The sequence below is a fragment of the Leishmania braziliensis genome (genome assembly GCF_000002845.2).
Source record: "Leishmania braziliensis MHOM/BR/75/M2904 contig, possible fusion of chromosomes 20 and 34".
Classification (NCBI taxonomy): Eukaryota; Euglenozoa; class Kinetoplastea; order Trypanosomatida; family Trypanosomatidae; genus Leishmania; species Leishmania braziliensis.
Window position 1 is genome coordinate 1,244,068 of NC_017947.1, and position 22,718 is coordinate 1,266,785.

At 55.0% G+C, this 22,718-nt stretch overlaps 7 protein-coding genes and 5 non-coding genes across 12 annotated transcripts; 10 read left to right on the forward strand and 2 right to left on the reverse strand.

Moving 5' to 3' along the window:
• Positions 1 to 456: 456 nt before the first annotated feature.
• On the forward strand, positions 457 to 1,446 carry LBRM_20_3090 (conserved hypothetical protein; the record flags this gene model as incomplete). The annotated part of the gene is made up of 1 exon (XM_001564539.1): positions 457 to 1,446. One exon carries the CDS (start codon positions 457 to 459, stop codon positions 1,444 to 1,446), a length of 990 nt encoding a protein of 329 aa, XP_001564589.1.
• Positions 1,447 to 2,340: 894 nt separating this feature from the next.
• LBRM_20_3100 (peroxisome biosynthesis protein-like protein) lies at positions 2,341 to 5,190 on the forward strand (the record flags this gene model as incomplete). Its single annotated transcript, XM_001564540.1, has 1 exon — positions 2,341 to 5,190. One exon carries the CDS (start codon positions 2,341 to 2,343, stop codon positions 5,188 to 5,190), a length of 2,850 nt encoding a protein of 949 aa, XP_001564590.1.
• A 235-nt stretch (positions 5,191 to 5,425) lies between these two features.
• Positions 5,426 to 5,498, reverse strand: LBRM_20_1_tRNA6. The gene has a single exon. It is a non-coding gene; the product is annotated as a tRNA-Asn (tRNA).
• A 57-nt stretch (positions 5,499 to 5,555) lies between these two features.
• On the reverse strand, positions 5,556 to 5,627 carry LBRM_20_1_tRNA7. The gene has a single exon. It is a non-coding gene; the product is annotated as a tRNA-Pro (tRNA).
• Positions 5,628 to 5,706: 79 nt separating this feature from the next.
• Positions 5,707 to 5,778, forward strand: LBRM_20_1_tRNA8. The gene has a single exon. It is a non-coding gene; the product is annotated as a tRNA-Thr (tRNA).
• A 58-nt stretch (positions 5,779 to 5,836) lies between these two features.
• Positions 5,837 to 5,920, forward strand: LBRM_20_1_tRNA9. The gene has a single exon. It is a non-coding gene; the product is annotated as a tRNA-Tyr (tRNA).
• A 65-nt stretch (positions 5,921 to 5,985) lies between these two features.
• On the forward strand, positions 5,986 to 6,058 carry LBRM_20_1_tRNA10. The gene has a single exon. It is a non-coding gene; the product is annotated as a tRNA-Asn (tRNA).
• Positions 6,059 to 6,602: 544 nt separating this feature from the next.
• Positions 6,603 to 12,446, forward strand: LBRM_20_3110 (conserved hypothetical protein; the record flags this gene model as incomplete). The annotated part of the gene is made up of 1 exon (XM_001564541.1): positions 6,603 to 12,446. The coding sequence occupies one exon, from the start codon at positions 6,603 to 6,605 to the stop codon at positions 12,444 to 12,446; it is 5,844 nt and encodes a 1,947-aa protein (XP_001564591.1).
• Positions 12,447 to 13,139: 693 nt separating this feature from the next.
• Positions 13,140 to 13,814, forward strand: LBRM_20_3120 (conserved hypothetical protein; the record flags this gene model as incomplete). The annotated part of the gene is made up of 1 exon (XM_001564542.1): positions 13,140 to 13,814. The coding sequence occupies one exon, from the start codon at positions 13,140 to 13,142 to the stop codon at positions 13,812 to 13,814; it is 675 nt and encodes a 224-aa protein (XP_001564592.1).
• Positions 13,815 to 14,748: 934 nt separating this feature from the next.
• On the forward strand, positions 14,749 to 15,957 carry LBRM_20_3130 (conserved hypothetical protein; the record flags this gene model as incomplete). The annotated part of the gene is made up of 1 exon (XM_001564543.1): positions 14,749 to 15,957. One exon carries the CDS (start codon positions 14,749 to 14,751, stop codon positions 15,955 to 15,957), a length of 1,209 nt encoding a protein of 402 aa, XP_001564593.1.
• Positions 15,958 to 16,492: 535 nt separating this feature from the next.
• LBRM_20_3140 (conserved hypothetical protein) lies at positions 16,493 to 17,518 on the forward strand (the record flags this gene model as incomplete). Its single annotated transcript, XM_001564544.1, has 1 exon — positions 16,493 to 17,518. The coding sequence occupies one exon, from the start codon at positions 16,493 to 16,495 to the stop codon at positions 17,516 to 17,518; it is 1,026 nt and encodes a 341-aa protein (XP_001564594.1).
• Positions 17,519 to 19,091: 1,573 nt separating this feature from the next.
• On the forward strand, positions 19,092 to 22,241 carry LBRM_20_3150 (conserved hypothetical protein; the record flags this gene model as incomplete). The annotated part of the gene is made up of 1 exon (XM_001564545.2): positions 19,092 to 22,241. One exon carries the CDS (start codon positions 19,092 to 19,094, stop codon positions 22,239 to 22,241), a length of 3,150 nt encoding a protein of 1,049 aa, XP_001564595.1.
• Between the last annotated feature and the right edge of the window lie 477 nt (positions 22,242 to 22,718).

Consider the following 22,718-nt stretch of genomic DNA (forward strand, 5'->3'; position numbering starts at 1 on the left):
CCCCTGGCCCGCTCTTCACTTCTCTCTTTCACCAGGGTGGTCTGTACATGGAAGGCATTTATCCTCATGAAAGTGGCTATTGCGGTCTGCCCTCTTTTCCCTCTACCACTGCCCTCTACTCGCCTCATTTGTTTGGGTTTCCTCAGCCCTCTCTCCCCGTTGTTCTGTCTTGGTGCACACACGCACTCGCGCTACTCCACTCGTAGTCAGCGAGCTGAGGACGGGCTCGTTCGGTGTCCGCATTGATAGTGATGCAGTAGGCGAGGGAACAGGGAAGGACCCTCACTGAAGACAAACAACCAACCGTGTGGATGAAGTGTTGTCGCGGCTGTTGAAGCACAAAGTATACTTGCACCTATCATCCACGTCGACCCACGCGGGAGTGCGCTCGCACATTACCCTTTGTGTTGGTTGCATTTGTGGTGTGATGCCTGTGTGTTTGCACGTGTTGGCTTTATGCTAGAGTTTGTCATCACCACTCAGCCCTCGCGCCGCATTGTGTGCCTCAACGAGGCGACGTACATCTACCTCTGGCCATACCTCTTCTCGCGCGAAGTACCGGGTGCGCTGCAGCTGTGCAGATGGGCTGCACGTCGTGGTGCAGCTGTGCACGGCGCCGTCCGGCTGCAGCCCAGTGAGAGCCCCAGCGCAACACATCAGTGCTATCTGAAGGTGACACGCCCCGTGGCTGCAGGTCGCACGCTCATTTCACTGCCAGCAGCGCTTTCTTTGAGTGTTAGCTCTCCGAAATCGTGTGAAGGCGCGTTTGCCGGACACTACAGCGCCCTCGAGAGATTCGCGCAGCTCCTCGCCCGTGAGCTGCACAACCCGCACAGCCCTCACCGCGCCTATCTCGAGTTTCTGCATGACCTACACAACACCGAGACGGGAGTGGCGCAGGACGCGCTGCTTGCCGAGCACCACTACCATCGTGCTGCAGTACTGGTTGATCAGCTGGATGCCATGTACGCCGGGAACTCGCTGCAGGCACGCGGCGCTGCCAACGCGCCGTTCCTCGATAAGGAGCGCCTGACCTCCGCAAACCAGCGCGTGGAGTGGGTGCGGCTACAACAGCTGCAGCGTCGCCTTGAGCAAGGCGTGCCCCACTTTGCCGCCAAATCGACAGCGTGGGCGTTGTCCATGGTGCTGAGTCGTGCAATGGAGGACGACGCAGAGGAACTCAGTCTTTATCCGTTGATTGACTTTTGTGCCCATAGCTTTGAGCCGAACACGTACATCTGTGTCGGCGAAGACAAGCGTACTGCCGCAATGCGACCGGTGCGCTGGGCAGAGTCGAACGGAGGGCCCCTCATCCACGTCGTGACGCGACGCTGGCTGCGCGCAGGTGAAAAGGTTACCCTGCGGTGGCATTGGCGGCCTGTCAAGACAACGGAGGATATGGAGTTCTGGCAGATGCGCTTCGGCTACGTTCCACGGTCAGAGTAACCGCACGAATAAGGCTCCCGAGCAGACCTGTGCACACTGACGAAGACACGTGCGATGGCGCCGTATGTGGTGTTAGCGCTCGTCTCGGACTCACTCTCACACACTCTATTGCTTCACAGGCCCCTCTCAACGAGGGGGAGACGAAAATAGAAAGACTGAGAAACAACTACACAAGAAATGGCCACGACAACTGCAGGAAGACACGAGATATGTGTATGTGTGTGCGTGTCTCTACCCCCAAGCCCCGGCCGAGTGAACAACACCAACAGTACCTAAAGTGACGAATCATGATGTCGGCCACTTCTTTCATCCTCCCTCTTCTTGTTTTTTCGCTTTTTACGCGGTGTATGTGTGCCTGTATCTCTGTGTATGGTGCTTCTTGTGTGCGCTCGCGGCTGATCCCGCGCCTCGGCCATTGTTGTGCAGGAGAGGAATTATTGGAGGAAAGGGAAACACGAGAGAGAGAGGCGGTGGCTCGTTCGACAGCGAGGAGTCCCGCCAACGCCACGAGTCAGAGGAAGAGATCGGTTGCCACCACTCGCGCATACGCACACACCATCATTTGTTCATTTCACAGAGCTCATTCCGTTCACTACCCTCGCAACAGCAACAGCCCCCTCCTCAAGAGAAACGCTATCCAACGGAACGAGACACTCCGACAAGCAAGACCAGCATCCACGAGGAGGAGGGGCTGGGAGGAGGGCAAGAGACACTTTTGTCCCTCCTCTTCGGCGCCGCACTACTGAAAAGACGTTTGTGATGTTTGGTAGGTAAACTCGGTGGTTTTCCTGTGTTTTCTCTCCGCCGGGTTCTTTTTGGGGGGCGTTTAGCTCTGCTCCTTCAGTTCTAAGCCTTGAGGCGGCGTGTTGTGACTTGGCCCCACTCATCCCACCCATGCAGCAGTCATCCTTTGAAGTCGCTGTGGACAGGAGCAGCCAGCACTCCTTCGTGACGGCCTCGCAGCACTACCTCGACAGCGTGCTGCGACCGCTCTACAGCGGCTGCCTGCCCCCAGCGGTGCCGTTGCGCATTACAGGACAAAGCGGCAACATCATCTACGTCGGGTGCCTCACCGACCGCCCGCACACGCGCTCCAAGTTTGTGCTCCTTTTCCCTCTCGCGCTCTGCTATGACCATGGTCTAAGAGAGGGCGAGCTGGTGGAGTGCGTGCCGCTGTCCAACGCGCCGCGTGCGACTAAGGTAATGGTGGCGCCGCTGACAGTGGACGACAGCGAGGTAGTGGAGCAGAACGCACTTCGCATCGAGAGCCTGCTGCTCCGCCAGGTGCAGGTCGTCTTCCCCTCCATGATCATCTCCGTCTCTATCTTCCCCGGGGTGCCAGCCAAGGTGATTGTGACCACCATCAAGTGCGGCGATGCGGAAGAGAAGCTGCGTAGCGGATGTGCGGCGATGAATGAGGGCACGCATTTTGTAATCGCCACCCGTGTTCGTCGGGAGCAGGCGGACGGCATGACTGACGGTGCTGCCGCGCCGCCACTCTGGGCCTTTGTCCGCGGACGGCCCACTCGTGTCGCTGCTAGCAACGGGGCCGAGAGCGGCGACACGGCGGTGGTTCGGGTGCGCAGTGCCACAGCCGAGAGGTACCACTGGAAGAATGGTACGGTACTCGGTGCCCTCGACTGCGCGGCAGTGGCGACGCTGGACACGGAAGACGTGACACCGGGGTTTCTGCGAGCACATTTGAAGCAAGTCACCGTCGTCGTTGTGGACACCGCCGGCGGCGAGGCAGCGGGTGCTGCGGAGGAGGAGGATGTGTGTGTAGTGGACTCCCTGGCGCAGGCGACAAACCTTCTCCTTACTCCCCACGGTCTCGACTCGTCAGCCGCTACGGCGGGGAAGGCTAGCGGTGCTGCAGCGGCGGCCCCTCCGGTGCTCTCGAATCCCGCGCGACTCCCATGCTCTGCGGTGGCCCTGGATGCGGTCATGCAGGTGCATGGGAAGGTGGCAGAGGATTTGCAGCGGCATCTCGTGGCTGCCCTCCACCAGTCAAGCGTACCACAGTTTACCAACCTGCACCAGAGCAACGTGCTGGTGTGCGGCGGGAAAGGCTTCGGCAAGTCGACGGTGGTGCGCGCTGTGCTCGACACGCTGCCCGACGTGCACACCGTAACCCTCGAGTGCGGCAAGACTAAATCCTTCTTAGTTGACATCGCCAAGGCCTTGAGGGAGTGCGTGCTGTGCAAACCGGCAGTGCTGGTGCTGGAGAACTTTGAGTGCATCGCGCCAGCGCAGCAGGAGGGCCACGTGGCGGCAATGTCGGCCATGACGCAGGCAGCGCTGGAGGCAACGCTGACACGCTTCTGCTACCAGTTCTCTATTCGTCCGCATGGGGCGGTGGTAGTGTTGGCGACGTGCTCGAGCCGCGACGCAGTGCACGAGACGCTGCGGTCAGTGTACTGCTTCCGGCAGATCCTGACGCTGGAGGCACTGAATCGAGCGTCGCGGACGGCTCTGACTGGGCAATTGTTCCCACATGCTCCTAGCGAAGACGTGGCGGCAGCGACGGCGCTAATGGACAACTACACGCCGTTTGACGTGAAGCAGCTGGCATTGCGGATGCGGGCGAAGCTGGCGGCGGAGCCGGCCCTGTCACTGCGCGAGTGCGCCGAGATCTGCGTGGCCTCCTTTACCCCGCTAGCGCACACCGGCATCAACTTTCTCAAAGGAAACAAGGTGTCGTGGGAGTCGATTGGCGGGCTGGGGGAGGCGAAGAAGACGCTGTACAACACACTGGTGCTGCCGATCAAGCACCCCCAGCTGTTTGCGCGGCTGCCGCTCAAGACGCGCAGTGGCATCCTGCTCTATGGTCCATCCGGGTGCGGCAAAACTTTCATCCTCGAATCGCTTGTCAACGCAGAGAACCTGCACTGCATCGTCATCAACGGCCCGGAGGTGTTTGGCAAGTACATTGGGCAGAGTGAGCAAAAGATCCGCGACGTCTTTGAGCGCGCGCAGGCGGCTGCGCCGTGCGTGGTGTTCTTTGACGAATTTGACTCGGTGGCACCGCAGCGCGGGGCTGACAATTCGGGCGTGACGGACCGCGTGGTGAACCAGCTTCTGTGTTACCTGGATGGTGTGGAGGAGCGCAAGAATGTATTTGTCGTCGCGGCCTCGAGCCGGCCGGACCTGATAGACGCGGCGCTCTTGCGGCCGGGTCGGCTCGATAAGGCGGTGGTGTGCCCTGTGCCAAGCGAAGATGATCGCGTGGCAATACTGCGCAGTCTGCTGAGCAAGACGTCGGCGCACTTTAGTGACGAGGAGTTGCGGCAAGTGGCGCGTCGCACAGTGAACTGGACTCCGGCCGACCTCTCGGCGATGGTGTCGTCGGCGAACATGCTGGTGAACATGCGATTCATGGACAGCCTGACAAGACAGGTGCCTGGCGGCTCAGAATGCATCTGTGGTGGCAGCGCCACAATGGCTGACGAGGACGGGTTTGTGATTGCTGGCCTCGGCGACGGCGTGACGCGGGAGAAGATGGGGGACGCGCTGAAGCAGCTCTGCCTGGCCGCTCGCGGTGGGGCTGAAGTGGCTGTCTCCAACAAGGCTGTGGCGGGAGCGGGGGTGGTGTCGATGGACGACTTGTGGGCGTCGTTGGAGACGACGCGACCGTCGCTGACGGAGAAGGACCTCCAGAAGCATGAGCGCATCCACGCCCTCTTCTCCAAGGGAAAGGGCACACCTCCACCCAAGCCGCCCGGCTCGCAGCTCGTCACGCGGTGAGCGCCACCCGCCTTTGAGAGAAGTTTGCAGTTCGCAGCCCCGTGCTTTTTTACCGCCTTTGAGTTGTGCGTTGGGTATCAGATAAGAGACAAATCGCCGCGACAATCGACTCGTTTGGCACGCATGTGCGATGGCACCCCCCACCCCCCGCGCCGTGTTTCCACCATACCCCCTTGCCCACCCGCCCCTCCTCATCCTTCCCACCCGCACCCCCCTCCCACGCGTGAGGGAAAAGCTCCTCCCGTTGGATTCGAACCAACGACCTGTAGGTTAACAGCCTAACGCGCTGCCGACTGCGCCAGGGAGGAATCTCCTCTAAGCCCACTCACCGCGTGCCGCTTTATGCGGACGCGATGCAAGGAAAAGGGCCGCTAGGGGAATTGAACCCCTGACCTCCCGCACCCGAAGCGGGAATCATACCACTAGACCAAGCGGCCACGTTTCGTCATTTTCGGACGTGAGCCCAGAAACCCGTGTTCGCCGCTCACGTAGCCTCATTTTCAGTACAGGAAGAAAGGCCGCTTAGCACAGTGGCAGTGCACCACTCTCGTAAAGTGGGGGTCGCGAGTTCGATTCTCGCAGTGGCCTCTCTTTTTAGTCGGCAGCATTTCTTTGGTATTCGCAGTTCGTTCCCTGATGGATACAACCTTCTGTAGCTCAATTGGTAGAGCATGTGACTGTAGAGACTGCAGGTATCACAGGGTCGCTGGTTCGATTCCGGCCGGAAGGACACTTTTTGCTCCGGCAAAGCTAGCGAGGACAACTCCCCGTGAAATCAGCTGCGGGTTTTTTGAATCCTCCCTGGCGCAGTCGGCAGCGCGTTAGGCTGTTAACCTACAGGTCGTTGGTTCGAATCCAACGGGAGGAGCTTTTCTTTCGGTGGCACATAAAGCCGCCTTTCGATAGCAGAAAGGAGCCAACCGAGAAGCCCTTCGAATGCCGTGGCCGGACCGACCTTTTCGATTTGCGATGACACATTCCCCCCTTCCCCAATCCCAGACGCGCGGCGCTCTTCTTCCCCCCCCCCCTTCCCCCACGATTCCGTCGATACCAACAGAACCTTCCCCGACAGCAGCGATGCTTTTCAGTGAAAAGAACGCAAGCCCCCTTTCCCAACGCTTCCCATGCAGAACGGCGATCTCGAAGCCCAGCAACTCATTTTTCAGAAACAGCTGCGAGAACCCACGGGCGAAAAATGCATCCTTAGCCCCGCCCAACCACCCCTCCACTCCTTGACGGCCCTTGCTTGTTTTTACATGTCCGCGCTAACAAAGAACTACATCCCCCCAACACAGCAGCAAAGTGAGGAATGTGGTGCCACGGAAGAAAAATAATACGCGACCACTTTTTCATTTCACGCTCTTGTGTTTCTTTTTCACTCATCCGCTCTACCTCGCGTACGCATTCGAATTATGCTATGCGAAGAACAGCTGCTCGAGCTGCTCTGGGGCGAAGCAAAGCAGCAGTCGCACAATGCAGCAACCCTGACACATAACATTGGTGTGGCCTTCCGATATCTCGAGACGCCTTGGGATGACAAGGCGAAACAAATCATCGGTGCGCTCATTACACTGAATGCTGGCTCAATGCACACCACCATCTGGGCTGCCCTCTTTCAGCAGCTGCGTGAAACAGACAAGCTCACCATCAAGGTATACATTCTCAAACAATTTGCCAACATCTGTTGGACTGTTCCCACTACTCAAGCCGAGAATGCTTTTCGTGCATTTGCCATTGAAGTGCGTCCAATGCTGGCGGACATTCAAGTTGTCGTTAATGCCACGTTTCAAAAGTCTTTTATCATCACCATCAAATTCTTTAGATCCTTTGCTGAGAAAAGGCTCTCCAGTGAGCTCTTTGACACGCTTTACCGAGACCTGACAGAGTGGAAACGGTCAGATGGTCTCCGAGCGGCGGCCAGTGTCATTGCAATCATGGCAGATGAAAACCCGGGCTGCCCACCTCCAGAGCAGCTTCTCTTCCAAGCACGACATGAGTTAGAGTGTTTCACTCTTGCAATACTACTCGACGCCCTCGTGTCTTTGGAGGTTGCCCCTGGTCGCATTTTGGACAAGCAACGCATTGCTGCATTTTGCGACGAACTGGACGGTATAATCGAGAAAATTCTTGCGGCGCCGCAGCTCAATGAAAAAGTTGTTCCACCCTGTGTCAGTGCGTACCGACGACTGAAGCAGGTCCGGCACTCGTGGGAACCCGCAGCTGTTAAGCCTTTTACGCATCTTATTCTTAATGCACTTGCTCAAACGAAGACAAACAAGCTTCTCTTCTGCCCATTTTTACATTTTCTGCAAGAAACCTCGTATAGTGGGTGGCAGAGCTCGAACATTCTGTGGCTCCTGACGGATAGCGGTGACCCATTCGTGCGTGCCGATGCCTACGCAGCACTGGCAACCACTATACGTGTCATAGATGCTTCAGAGCAGCGCCTGTTGTTAGCCGACCTGATTGAAAAACTGCGTTTTTCAATCGAAGAGCAGTGCAGCTGCACGACTGTCGCTATCCTTAAATTTGTGAAGAGGTTGTTGTTGCACACACATTTTCCGCCCACCACAGAGGAGCTCTACCTTCTAAAGTTGCTACACTTGTGTCGCCGTCACGGAAAAGGCCTACATCACGACGTGCCGGCGCAACTTGAACTGCTCAATCTCTTTCTCTGTGTAAATGTTGCATCGGACTCACTGGTGGTGTTTGCACGAGAGCTGTTTTTGGTATCACCTCATCGCATGGTTGCAGAAAGGGCCTTTTATGTGCTTTGCCGTTTCTCGAGGCAGATGTTTCTCGACAGTGGAATGCTAACAAGCGGACAGTACAATAACGACTCAGACTACCTTGAAGCTGTAACGCAAGTACGTCACGAGGAACCTTTCGAATCTGAACTCCTTTCCTCAATTTTCATTAATCGTGCAAAAGGACTTTTCTCGTGCATGTATGCACGCCTTTGCACCTTCGCCGAAAATGAGGCGAAACAACACGCGAGCTGTATCATTGTGTGTGATGCTGTGAAGGAACTCTGCGCCACAACCGCAGTCGATGTTCTGTGCAACGTCTTCTTCAAGCACACCATGTTGTCCCTTTTGTCTGAGCTTCTTGTTTCGCAGGACGCTATACCAAGCGATGTGTATGTGTCTCTCGTACAGGCGTGCGCTGCTTGTCTTCATGAAAGTGACCCTGATATCTGTGAGGACGCACACTTGCTAAGCACTTTAGTACAGCATTCCTGGGGTGTAATTGTTGCATGCGCCACCGCTCTGTTTTCTTCCCTTGCTCCAGCCCCTGTTTCACCCTCATGGCGCTTTTTTCGCACTGACTCTCTTTCTCAGGCATGTCACGATCTTATTTTAACATGTCGAGATATTGTACTCTCAAATGAGGTCGCTTTCTACAATACCATATTTCACGAGATTCTCTCCAGCAACATACAGCTATTGACTTCCTGTATCTCCTTGCTGCGCAATGCACCAATTTTTGTGGCAGAGCTGAGGGATTCAGTGTGCTATTGGCTTGAGTGTTGCATTGCTCTCTCTTTTTGTGTACCAAAATGGGTGCTTCGACTTCTCACAGTTGTGCTTGAGGTAGCTACAGTGGGACTGCACAGGCGTCCTCAGCGAGCTGAGACAACACAGTGCCTTCTTCTGTCGGTGGCACGTACGTGCCATAGGATGGTGAAACAAGTAATAAACATGGATTTCTTGTTGTGTTGCCAGGAAATCTGCGAATTTCTGCTATTCTTTGTTTTGCAAGATGCGGAAGACGAGGTATTTTTGTTTCGTGAACTCATCGCTAACAACTGGACGTTAGTCCTGGACCTATTTTCCTTTTGTGAACGAATTGTCATCAGGCTGCACAGCGACAACGCCGCTGATGCTTTTGCTGCAGTTTTGGACGTCCTATTAGCGTTGTGTGATAGTGTTTACTCTTCACAGCTCACATGTGTGATTCCGCACTGCTCTTTTGAAGCTCTACTTCAAGCCTTGCACAAAACGGCCTATTTCTCACAAAAGCGCCACTGTCTTCGCGTTATTTCTCGCATCCTTGCTGCATTCGACACCAATGAGAGCATAGAGGGAGAATTGCATAACTGTTTTTCGGGGAATAGTAATGACATAGATTTTTTTGAGCGTTTTGATCGATTTGTAGAGCTATGGAATGCAAGTAGTGCGCAGACGCAAGACCACTTTAAGGCAATGTTGGGAAGTTCTCATCGCGTGGAGAATCTCGTATGTGCAGCTGCCGTTGATGAGCAGTGCATTCCAAAAGCCGTGGAGGCGGCTCTTGTCACCTCGGTGGCTCGCGAAGTACTCAGTGTCTTGCTGCTTATTGTCAGGGAAGCGAAAGCAGAGACCCTCTCTCCTCTTTTATTCGTTGTTAGCGACGCAGTATTTGGAGAGAGCGATGACCTCCTCAAAGCTATTATTTGCAGTTATCGCTGGGGCTGGTATGGAGGACAGCAAACGATTCAAATGCTATCATGTGGTGTTTGGCGGACCTTGAACACCTCACTAAGTCTGCATCTGAAACTACTATCCGAGGTTTTCCAGAAAGACAGATCCGAGTGCGTTCGCTGCGAAAGATGTTTACGTGTGGCGAATGAGTGCGCATCTTCTCTTTCATTTTGGCAGTTATGTTTAGGTGAGGCATCTGCAGAAATGCTGCCACACGAAACGGAGAAAAGCTTTTCTGCAATTCGTCTAGCGGAAGTACTGCAACTGCGAAACACATCGGTGTTGGAGTATATTCGCTTGTTTTGTGACCATGAAAGTAATATAGCGACTGCTTTTTGCTTTAGCAATATCCGTCTGTTAGGGGCTTTTTTTTCCACCGGGGTTGTCTGTAAAATGCCCTCATGGGACCCTTTGCCATTACTGCGGTTGCTCCACCTTTGTGTCAGGGATGCTAAAGACTCTCCGGTGGAGTCTGAGCTGAGCGAGTGGTTGCAATTAAGTTGCTGGCTTCTTTTTGATCAAGTTCTCCTTTCCAGTGCTCCGCAAACAATTGACGTTGTGAACGGAAAACAGTCCGCGGAAGCATTGATGTCCGTGGAATTAGCTACAGTTCTTATTCAGCTATCTAACCTGTTTTTCTGTTCCACTGCGAAAAGCGTTGAAGATGTTGCTATTTGTGTGGTTCGTTATGCAGTGCGCAACGCTACGGTCTTCACAATGGGGGATATTAGCGAACGTCTTTTTTGGATGATTGTGCGCCACTGCATTTATGAGGTGTGGACTGCAATCACAGCGGAAACGGTCGTGCCGATGCGAGATCTCGAGATGGTAGCATTTCTGTGTCGTGCTCATGTAAAAGTAGGACTCCCACTCTCCGTTCAGAGAGAGATCCACGCTCTATTCACACCACAGCTCCTCTTATACGGTAATACAGAGTCCGAGTTCGAGGATGATAGCCTTCGGTGTGTTCTCTGGCTTGTCGGCAATTTCGCAAGCAACGATGTGCACCCTTCAGTGTATCGTGGAGCTTCTTCCTTACTGCATGCATCGGAGTCGACAGACACTGCTGATAGTGGCGCCAAACCATCTGGTAGGCAGATGTTGAAGTCTCTGCCTGTTGCGGAGCACAACCTCAGCCAAGACGACGCGCGTTCACTTTCCGTAGCTATTCATCGCGTTACAGCTCAGCTGGCACAAAGAGTGCTCTCAAATACTGCTGGTGCTACACCGACCAATGTTCTTGATGCTCTTGATGTTTTGTGCAACCTTGCGCGGCACGCATCAGCTAAGACTCGCCACCCGGCGCGACTGCTGTCAAACGACGTTGATCTAGGGCAAGTGTACCGCACTGCATGCGATTTCATGGAGACGTTCCCTCTGCTATCTGCCGATGCTTCGCTGGATCCCCCTTCACATTGCCTTAATTATCTTCTGGGGCAACTACCAAGAGAGAGGCGTACTAACAACATTCCTGATGCTTTGTGCCTCAACATCATGGTATCGCTGTTGAGCATACTGTTGCAGGCGTGGTTACAAGAAAGTGCAGCTGACTCGGCGCCACCAGCTCAGCTTCCGTGTGCGCTCGCCTTGCATCTCCCCTACCTTTTGCGCAGTGACCTGCCGTCTTATATCTGCGCACTGCAGTGCCTTCGCAACTTGTCTGTTCGTGGCGCAGCTCCTGAGGTGAAGGCGATCTACGACGTTGCGTTGCCGAGACTCATGGAGGATTTAGTTGACGCTCGGTGGGGTGCGGTGGTTTCAGGCTGTTGGTACGAGGTGCTCGTTGACTGCCTCGGTTGTGTTCCAGGAGCTCTGCGGGATGGTGATCGGCAGCTCTCTCGGCGCATCTGGGAAGGGCTGTGGCGCGGCGCCGGCTCCATAGAGCTCAGCTGCAACCAGCACCTCAGCGAACGTGTTCAGCAGTCGCTTCAGCAGGTTATCAATGGACTCACTCTCGAATCTGCGCAGTGGGAGCTCTGCCGCTTGGTTGTGCTTGATAGCGGTCTGCAGCGTCGGCGTATGGTAGCGACGCCTGTTGCGACTTCCACATTCTTGACGGAGCCTAGTGTCGAGGTCTACTTTTGGTTGGCACGGGAACTTCAGGAGCGGACGTGGCGCTCACTTCTTCTGCAGACACAGTCGGCCTTCGTACACCATGGCGCTGCGGTCCTCAACGCGGACAGCTCCCGATCTCTCGCGTTCGAATTTGAAAAAGCAGTTGTACTGGTTCACGAATCGCCCAACGAGAGGGGTGAGTTTGCAACCGGAAAAGAGGTTGTTTGCATCGTCGCTGAACGGGTGCGGGATTCACTTTTCAGCACCACAGACGCTGTACTTGCTGCTCTTAACCGTTTCGATTTCTCTGGCATCATACAGCGTCGCAGTGTTCTACACGAATTGGCCAAGATGATGGTGAGAAGTTCGAATGTAAGCCAGACAAGCGATTCGAGTAACCCGTCATGGGCTGAGGTGTACTTCGACGTTCTTTACGAGCGCGCAGCTTGGCATGACGAGGGTCTGTGGGTTGCGTGCGCACTGGCGACAACCGCGGCTGGTAAAACTCAGCTGAGCTGGTCAAAGAGGGTGCTGGCGTCGCTGATTCCTGCTAGTTCAAGTGCTTGGAAACGCGAGCTGATGCGACGCATTGCCCAGCGCGCCAAAATCAGTGGCGCGCAGCAGGAGGCACGACAGTTTTTTGCGGACGCATCTGAGCGACTGTCGGCCTTGCAAAGGCCTCCTCCGTTGTGGAAGCGCGAACTACTTGCAGCGGTGTTGTTTGTATTTTCTTCGTGACTTGGCCAGCAGCGGCGTCAGACATCAGAGAGAGAGAGAGAATGACTGGTGAGCAACTGTGATGTGATGTGATGCATGTGTGTATACGTGTGCACCGGGTCAACTGTTCATGTTTTGGGGGCGCATGGAAGGGTGCTTCGTACCAGAGCGGTGGCAACTCTGTGAGCTCCTCTCCATCGACGAGCGGGAGGGAAATGAAACAAAAAAAAAAACAGAACACAGTCAACGCATTCGGGCTAACCCACCTTTCTTTTTTTTCTCTGTTTAACCTCTGGGAGAAAATTTGTGCCTGCGCAATTACCTGAGCGTTTGTAATATCCATTTATTCTACGCGTGATTCCTGATTATCTCGATATGCTCATTATCCCTGTGCTATGACTTGCTCTGCTGTTATATCGTCATACTCCTTCTCTCCGACCGATTTCCATCTTAGTTCGCTCTGCGATGTGTGTGTAGGCCGTTCAACCCCCACCACCGCTACTTGTTTTTACGCTGAAACACACACCCTTTCTTCGGAGTTCTATTCTTACATCCGCATTGTCATTGCAAGCGCTGCCTTGTGTCTCGTGCCTTTTTTGAGGTGAAGACACGGCAACCTGCAGTGTGTCATACTCATTTTACCAATTGTCACATACACACACACACGCCTCCATTAGTCCTCACGTGCTTTTCGCTCTTAGGGGTGCCCCCACGATGAGCGCCACCCCTCAGCATTTGCCCAAGGCCGAAACAGGTGTAGGTGTTCAAAACGGGTCTTCAGCGCCTTTGCCGGAGGCAGACACGACTCTTCCAGGGATAATGTGGACGCGGGGTGGTATTGTGACGCTTGTCGCGGTGGTTTCTTGGATCACGATCTCGTACTGCTCGAATGTGTACTTTGACCGTGACTTGGCGTTTCACAACGCTCTCGAATGCTCGGAGCAGGTACTCAAGCGGCACGCGATGAGCAACTGGCTGCTGAACGGCACGCTGCTCGGTTCCACCAGGCTTGGTCGTCTTGTGCTGTGGGATGCAGATCTTGACGTTGGGGTCTTGGTACCATCTCCAGGCGCTTTCGACATTGTTTCTGCTGCACTGGAGAAGGAGTGCTTTGGTCACCGGTCCATTGTGAAGAAGGGTGCTCGCAACCCTGAATTACGAGTCTGGCGCAAGTGCACAAACCGCATCTGCGCCGAGTTTCACGAGACGACGCTGGTGAACGGCATAGCCAAGACCGGTGAAGGGCAATCGAGGGAGTTCGAGCTGTTTCCGTTGAAGTCGTGCACTGTTTCAGGCGTTGATGCAAAGTGCCCTAACAACACAGCGTTTTACCTTGCGCAGGCGTACGGACAAGACTGGCTGACAGTCCCCCTTATCAAGCTGTTCTAACTGTGCACGTCAAGCGTCTTCTCTCGCCGGCATCGGGTCTTTGTGCGAACCTGCACCTGCCCAGGTACTCATGGGGGTGCGCAGACCTCTTGCGGAGTGTGCGAGCGAGTTACGTTGGTGTATGCGCGAGGAACTTGCTGTTCTTGTAAAAGTATTCAGATATCGGTACACAAGCGTCGTCGACTTTGTTGCTGTAGCCGCTGAGAGTCAGCTCTGCTATGAAAAGGCCACGCGACAGACGCGGAGGATCCTGTGGCAGCTCTCCAGACCCAACATAAAGAAAACGCACTTTTCTCGTTTTTCTCCTCTTTCGCCTGCTCTTACCCCGCGTCTTCTTTCTCTAGCCTCCACTCTCGATTGCATCCTGCGTGTCATGGAGGTGTGGTGTGCGCATGGGTGATGGGGGTGTAGGTGTTGTGTCCTACCTGCTCATGTGTGCAGCGGTGTTGCGTGCAGCTTGGCGACAGTAATGCAAGTGCACAAGCCACTGTCGTCTATGATCGACAGAGATGGTGCAACACACAGCATGCGCTTCATTCCTTTGACCATTGAGTGCCATACCGACAAAACAACATATTTCGCTGCTAGAGAGATCCAACGTCTGAGCAGGAAAGGATAAAAGCAATGTGAGGTAGTGAGAAGCGTTGGTTCGTGCGTTCAACCTGAGTTATGGGTAGTTTGAGCAGGGATCGGGAGCTTCTTGTTTCCTCTGCCGTTTCATCCAGCCTTCTGGAGGGACCTTGACGGCACGACCATTGCCGTATGCACCCGCCGACAAACGACGCCGACGCATTTCAGTGTCGAATGACTCTCTTTAGCTCATTTTGCTTCTTTCATTCCAGCTTCTTGAGAAGTGTGACTCATATCCTAGCGTGTCAGCGATCCACTGCTTCCATAGCGCTTCGTTAGCCCAGCAAGTGTGAGTGCGACAAGAATGAGTGGAGTCGATCTACCCCCTGTCTGGATCGGGACGCCTCAACGCGAGGCAGCACAGGAGGATGTGGCGGACCCGTACACGTCCAAGATCGGAGGCCAAGCTGTGTACTTCCGCGTCGGCGCGAGCGCAACGGAACAGCAATCTAGTGGTGCGTTAAGCAAGTACTTTCAGTGCCCACAGTGCAGGTCCACTGCCCAGGTCTCGCTTCTCTGCCAGGTGTATGCCCCCCTCGAGGTCTACGACCGAGTGCTGTACATTCTTGTGTGTGCCGCCTGTACACGTAGACCAACGGCGACCGCCCCTTTCCAAGGAGGCGCACGGATGCCTGCACTGACCCCCGGCTCTGACAAGAAGAGCGGTCTTGCTGCTGCCGCAGCTGCAAACTCCCACACAAGCTTCTGCTTTGCCTTGCGGAGTCAGAACTTTAGCCGTGAGTACTTTGCCGAGTTGCAGCAGCGGCTTAGCGCAGAAGCTCAGAAGGTAACCAAGGCTGAGAAGGAAAAGGCGGAGAACGATGCACCGCTGTTTGGTGTCAGCGACGACTGGGACATGGATGATGAACCGTCGAAGGAGGCAAGACCGTCACCGGCGGCGCCGCAGGACAATACCGGCAACACAGATGGTGCGGTAGTGAAGACACCAGAGGAGCAGCCCACATTCCCGCTCGCGTCACGTGGCATGACTGCACCCCTGAAAGGCGTGCTGTACACGAGTGGTCTTGCGCTTGATCTGTATGAAGAGCCGCCGCCCAAATGGAAGAAGGAGCCCTCGATCAAGGAGCAGCTGGCCGCTGCGGAGTCCATGTACAATAGCAGCGTGACGCTGGATACGAGTGGCTTCGAGGAAGACGATGAGTCTCCCGCAGAAGCGTGTGTGCGTGCGTACATGGAGCAGATGGAGAGGACTCCATCCCAGTGTGTGCGATGGTGCCCCGGCGGCACTCCACTACGGACGTCCACGATGCCAATCGGTGTAAACGGGGGCTTTCTGCCGCCGCCGTGCCCCGCGTGTGGCGCCACGCGCCAGTTTGAGATGCAGCTCACAGCCCCTGTTGTCTACTACCTCACCAAGGACATCGACGAGGTCAAGAACTTGACGGTGCACTTCAGCAATGTTCTCGTGTACACTTGCAGTAGTAACTGCTACAGCACCGACTGTAACCTTCCCTACCTGCCGGAGTATGTCGTGGTGGAGGATGAGTTATAACAACTGTAAGCGACGTCTAAAAGCGCAATGTTTGCACTGAGTAAGCAGCGAGTAAGATCTTGAGTCAACAAACACAATATTAGCCGGTAAAGAGGGTAATCTTATGGACTGGTTCAGCATATGTGTGTGCGGGTGTGCATTGCCCCCTCCGAATAGGAAAAAAAGGGCTACTGAACTAAAGCACGGAGGTGGGTGCTAGTGCCTTTTCCTTGCCAGTACAATGCGTTGCTCTGGACGCACTCTCTCGTCCCCCTTCGCTGCTCCCTGTTGGCGGCATGCATTTTTTTTACTCCAACTGCCACACATTGAATGCATCCTTCTTTCATCGCTTGGTACCTTTGCCGCCTCATGAACAACGAGCACATTTTGGAGCCAAGTAACCCAACAGTTTTTCCGCCTCCTACCCCTCTTACCTTTTCTTTGTTGCTGTGGCACCTCTGTCTGCATACCTGGGCGCGTGGACGCCTCTTATCCTTCACATGCGTACTCATTGTGAGGGTGCCTCTTTCGCCCCAGCACAATCGCTGCTTCTGTTATGTCGCTCGAGGACGTTATTCTCAGCAACGATGTCGCAGGGGTAAGAGCCTTCGTCAATGCAGCTGCCAACAACGCCGTAAATGCGGTGAACAGGGAGGGCTATGTTCCGCTGTACTTTGCGTGTATGAAGTTGTCCGTGTCTCTGCCGGTGATCGAGGAGCTGGTGCGACTAGGCGCTGCGGTCGACGGCAAGGGTGCCGACGGCGAGACACCCTTGTACATTAGCGTGTACAATCACCGTCTGGACGTGGTGAAGTACCTCATCGCTTGCAAGGCAGATGTGAACGCAGTGAACGGACCGCATAGAGAAACTGCTCTGCACGTGGCGGCAAGATGCGGGTTTGCAGACATTCTGTCCTGCTTGCTGAGCTCCGGTGCCGACCTGAATGTGCGCAACGCGCGACAAGAAACCCCTCTGTACGCAGCTGCGCAAGCTGGTCGCCACGACACCGTGTATCTGCTACTCAAGTCCGATGCAAACACTTCACTTTCGAACGAAGACGGCAAGACGCCGCTTTACATCGCCTCTGAAAAGGAGTACAAGCACGTGGTCGTGCTTTTCAAGGCCTCCCACGACGACTTGACGCTTGCGAAGTCGCTCGCTGACTCAGAGTTGCGACTGCGTCCAGAGCCGATGATGTCGTCCGACCAGATCCTGGACAAAGCCGCAGCTGATCAACAGTTCGCAGCAGCAGTGCGTCGACGTTCTTCTGCTGGTGCGCCAGCGCCAGAGACGAAGCCGATGGAGGTGGTTGAAATCAAGGTGCCGGAGCCCAAGGTACGTAGGCACAACCCTCTGACGGGAGAGTCGTACGGCCCTTGCCGCACTCTGGAGGAGGTGGGCTACGATTCGCCTCCGCCAATTCCAACGGAGCTGCAGAACCGGCCACCGGCGAGGCTTTCGCGCGTTGGGGGCACGTCGATGGTGGTCGGGACCGGCACGGAGGAAGGTGGTCGTGAGCCTATTCGCATCGATTTGATCGGTGGAGATGTTTTTAAGTACTACGCGCCATCCAAGAAATAGAGACACTCTCCTTGCGCCCTTTGGCATCGGCCGACTGCGGCGCTGCTGAGCCTCTCAGGCCTAGCTGTGTTGACTCTCTTCCTCTCACTGTTCCCATATCTAGTACCGCGTGTACGGACTCTTATCAGGATTTGTCTTCGCTGCCCCCCTTTTCCCTCTCATTGCCGAGGGGTTATTCACCATTTATGTATGTCTACCTGGTACATTCCGATTGTTCTTGTTTCCCTGCAGCCAAAGCAGGCACGCTGAATGCCGTCGAAAACGCGAAGCCGAGAGTCAGCGAAACATTCTCAACAGACGTGCGTTTTGCATGTAGGGGCTCACCTCTCACCGGTGTATGTGTACGCGACTGTGATCCTCATCAAAACCTAGAGGAAAACGAGAATCAAGCCGGATAATGGCAGACAGTCAGCCATGGAACTGTTGAGCTTTTTTTTCTCCTTGAGCTACACTTTGTGCAGGTTCTTTGTGGGACGGTAACATTTTTTGTTGTTGCTCTTGGGCCCACCCAAAGCTGCGTGGAAGAGCGAGACGGCGCGCTTTTAGGGTCCGTGGCTTTCTGACGCATTCTTTCCCACCCACGTATGTGCTCGGTATCGCTATGGCTGTAGTGAATGATGATCACATGGCCGCATCAAAAAAAAATCCTTACTCTCTGTCTTGCTTCTATTCTACTCCCTCTGTGTGCTGATGACTTGCACTTTGCTCTTCTCACAATAACTGCATTGAATGCTGCCTATCATCCTCGCATACACGCACATACGCACATACTTGCGTGCACAGGAGCGATTACATATGCGTTTTTTTTTTTTTCAGTTTTGTACTGTCTCTATGTGAAAAAGGAACACCCACACCCCTACACACGAAAAGAACACACTCGCTAACACACATACGCATCACCGTCGTTGCACTTCTTCTAAAAGTAGAGATACCAGCATCACCCTCGGTCTCTGAAACCGCTACCGCTGCCGACTCAAAAGCTGGTGGGTTGAGAGGCGAAAAGAAGGGATCTTGCCCAATATGATATCTCCTTGGGAGATATTTTACTGCCGAGAAGATCAGTTCACTTCCCTACCTCTGTAACGTTCTGCTTGTTATTGCCTGTGCGCATGTGCACAGGCGCGTGCGTGTCGCTTCTGTTCTCTTTTGTTAATTCACCCGTCTACTGTCCACCACTCGCTCATCCTTATTGTGTGCGTGCGTGTGAGGTTTTTGTTGTTGTTTTCTGAGTCCGTTCTCCACTCGTTTCTGCTCAGTAGTCCCCCCACCCTTTTGTTTTCTTTTTTTTTTGTGCTCTTCTGCTTTCGCTCTTGACGATATTCCTCGTTCAAGCACCCCGCTGGCTCTCATTAATCAAAGCACCGAATTACGAACCCACAAAACCTGACATTCCCGCTTTTCTCCCGAGGGGCCGTTACTTTTTTTTTTTTTTTGGGTGGGGAGGGGTTTATTTCTTCTGAGAACACGTGTGACTCGTGTTTGTTTCTTGTTTCTCTCGAGCTTGTTCGTGTGTTTCTCTTTTTTTTTTTCCTTTTCGGGACTGTTTTCTTGTAGGAAGCAACACAGAAGAGCCATGTCAGCTGTCACGGACGCACAGCGATGTGGGTTCCGGCTCGTGCTCACCTGTGTTTACCTTATCGCGTTACTGGGCATTTCACCCAGATCCTCCCCGACGCTCGTGACGGCTGAAGACGTGCTGGCGCGTGACGATTTTGTGCCACTACCCGAAGGCGCGCAGCAGGTGGAGTTGGACTTGGCTATGCCAGTCCCTGTACCGGAATATCTGCATTCTGTAGGTCCCTCAGACCCTCTCAAGGAGGCTGTTGTCGAAGTTTCGGTGGACATCCCGCTTGGTGACGCTGTTTTTACCAAGCACGGAGTACCGGAGGTGCAACTGGGTCATGAAGCTGCTGCCGCTGCTGCTGAAGAGCAAAAGGTGATTGATATGACCAGGATGTCTGAAGAGATCCTCAACGTCGAAGAGGCGCGAAGGGCCGTGCAGGCGGAGCGAGAGGAGGAGGTAGTGAGGCAGACTGAATGTGCCGGGCCAACGGCGGACAGACACTGCGAGGAAAAGGAGAGAACGGCAACGGAGGCCTGGAGCGCTGCAGAAGTGGACGCATCACAGAAGGTACTAGAAAAGGTAATTTCCTACAAAGTTGCAATGGGGGAGGACTCCTTGCCATCAGCAGCTCGTTCTCTGACTGAGGGAAACGATCCAGAGCCTTTGGACAGTGGCGCTTTACATGCAACCGACCACGTGCAAGATACAGCAGTACACCATAGTAGGCAATCGCCGCTGCCGGTCGATCCGCCGATGGAGGCAGAGCCCTCACCTTCACCGGTTGCCACGACAACAGACACGAATCCGTACACGGAAGAGAAGGTGAATGCACCCATGGTTGAGGAGATCCAAAGAACGGAAGAGGTTCGGATTGCTGTGGAGGTGCGGCAGGAGGATAAGGCCCGTTACCCTGAGGAGATGTACAGAAAGGCCGAGGAGTCAAAGTTGTTGGAGGAAACGAAATCTGCCCAGCAAGTCCAAAAAGTGGAGCAAGTTCGCATAAACGAAGAAGCGACTCGACAGGCTGAGGCTGCTCAACACGCCGAGGTCGCGACACAAGCTGAAGCAGCTTGGTCAGCAGAGGAGGTGACTCGTCAGACTGAAGCGGCAAGGCAAGTCGAGGAGGTGGCTAGGAGCGCAGAGGAGGCGCTAGAGCGCGCAGCGGGGGAAGGGGCTCTCCAAGCTGAGGAAGCACCAAAGGCTGCGGAGGAAAGGCGTGCAGAGGAGGGGCGGAAGGCGGATGAGGAGAGACTGACTGAGGAGGCGAGGCAAGCGGAGGAACATCTCAAGGCCAAAGAGGCTCGTCTAGCCCAAGAGGCACAACGCGCGGAGGAGACCCGACTAGCTGAGGAGGCTCGCCTCGCAGAGGCAAGGCGACTGGATGCAGAAGCGCAAAAGTCCGAGGAGGAAGCCCGACGTGCAGAGACGATGAGAAGGGCGGAGGAGAGGAGGGCAGAGGAGAAGCTCAAGGGTTATGCGGTAGCTGAGAGTGCCGCGCAACTCAGAAAAGAGACAGCAGGGGCCCAAGAGCGGCTGACTGCAGAGCGGAAGGAGGTGCTTACCAAAATAGACGAGGAAAGGGCACGGTTTCAGGCAGCCACAGCCGACCTCACGAAACAGCAGGAGCAGGAGAAGTCGTCTGCGGCACAGCACGCCAAGGTCATCGTCGCTGAACTACAGACGTCCATGGGAAAGAGGCTCGAGGCCCTCCAGCAAGATCTCTTAACTCTGAGACGTGCCTCGGTGACACTTCAGAGCAGGGTAAGTGCGCTCTTAGAGAGTAATAAACCACTTGCACAGGTGCAGGAAGACGTCCAGGTGTTGGATGAAGAGGTGAGGAAAGCTGCTGAGACGTTTGATAACATTCGTGGGGCAGCAGACTCGCTCACAGACACGGCGCGTGCGGCTGTGGGGAGTCAGAGCGACGCCTCTGCTGCTACCTCGGAGAAGATAACGTTACTAACGGAGCAGAAGAGGGCACTCGAGACTGCCCGTGACGCTGCGATTCAGGAGCTCCTGGGGCGCTTGCAGACCCTCGACGTGCAGTTGTCAGAGGTGGCGAAGCAGACAGGGACGCAAGAGGCGGCGGTTGCAGAGCCTTCCAAGACTTCTGAGAGCGCGGCCATTACTCCTCGGTGGCCTGTTGCACCTCCAACAGCGGAAACATCGCAGGAGGCAGCATCACCACCATCCGAGTCCCCTCGGCCAGAAGAAACTGCCAAACCTGCTTCAGCTCTCTTCGCACCCCTAGCAGAGCCACGGACGAACCCGCCCAAGGACACAGAGAAAAGCCGCGGCGGATACCGCTGCAAGCTGATCGAAACGCTGGGGAAGTGGGCCGAGGAAAAAGGATACAACAAAAGCAGTTACGAAGTCCACCCCCACGAGGACGGTGCACCGTACCAGATGAAGGGCTACATGCAGATCGTTGGCACAGTGGTGGTGATCACTATCGCCGCAAGCATACAGACCCTCCGCTGGTGCCGCAGCGGGGGTCGCGAGGAAGAGAAGGATGGGGAGTCCCCCAAGACTGTGACCTCAGAACTTCAATCAACAGAGACGTCCTCGGCACTACAACCGAAACCGCTCTCTCAGAGCGGCGGACCGTCGCCACAGGGGCTGCAGACATCTCCGCCATCTATATCCATACCTCGTGGGACCAACGTAGCACTCGACCGAGGTGATAGGGAGTCGTCGAGTCACTGGGAAGGCGGCAGCGCTTCGCTGTCGTCGCAGCGCGGTACACCATCCGCGGTTTCCGAGCAGGTGCGCTTGTCTCTCGGTGAGGGCCGCACTGTTTCGCGGATACCCATGCGACGCAACCACCTTGACGCCTTTCCGCCCGGTACCCCGGTATCGGGAATCTCTGGAGCCACTTTGGGACCTCCATGTGGAGGCTCGCCTCTTGACACTGCGCGCGCGCCGCCACTCTCGAGTGCAGCGTCCCCATTTACGGTGCCTCGAAGAGAAGCTCTGGGCGTCTCTTCCAGTTCCAAGCAGTGGCCGCGACCACTGGCTGGTGGACCGCTTGGTGGACCACCATCATCACCACTGTCCAGTCACCTGCCCGTAGCGGGAACATCACCGCAGATGCAACGCCGCCAAAACGATGGTGATGAGTTTGACCTGCACAACCCCTTTCTCTCGCGCTGGTTGTAGAAGAGAAAGAAGCGAGGAGTTTCGAGGTAGGAGACTGTTGCTGTGCTCGAGTCTCTCTCTTTCTCTCTTCCTTTGTGTGCGGAGGAGGCAAAGGTCGTTTGTTTGGCCAGCGCTGCTGTTAGCATTGCCTGCCTCTTTCTCTCTGTATCTGCCAAGATGGCGATTGCTTACTGTGCATCTAACCCTCGTTTCTTGTCGCTTCCTTTCTCTTCGATTTCACTTTGCATTTTCCGTTTCATGCCTACCGCTTCTCCTCTCGTAGCACTACTGCCGAATAGTGTCTTGAGGCCGACTAATCACTGGCGCTGTACACAGGAATGTGACATCATCACTTCCAAGCGGCCAATAGGAGGTTACAGGAGAAACTTCTTGAGCCCGAACCTAAGCTCACTTCCTCGGCACCCCGCGCCCCCTCCCCTTCTTCCTTTTCCGGTGCACCTCCAACACCTGTGGTGGTGTCTCACCTTTGAGTTGGTG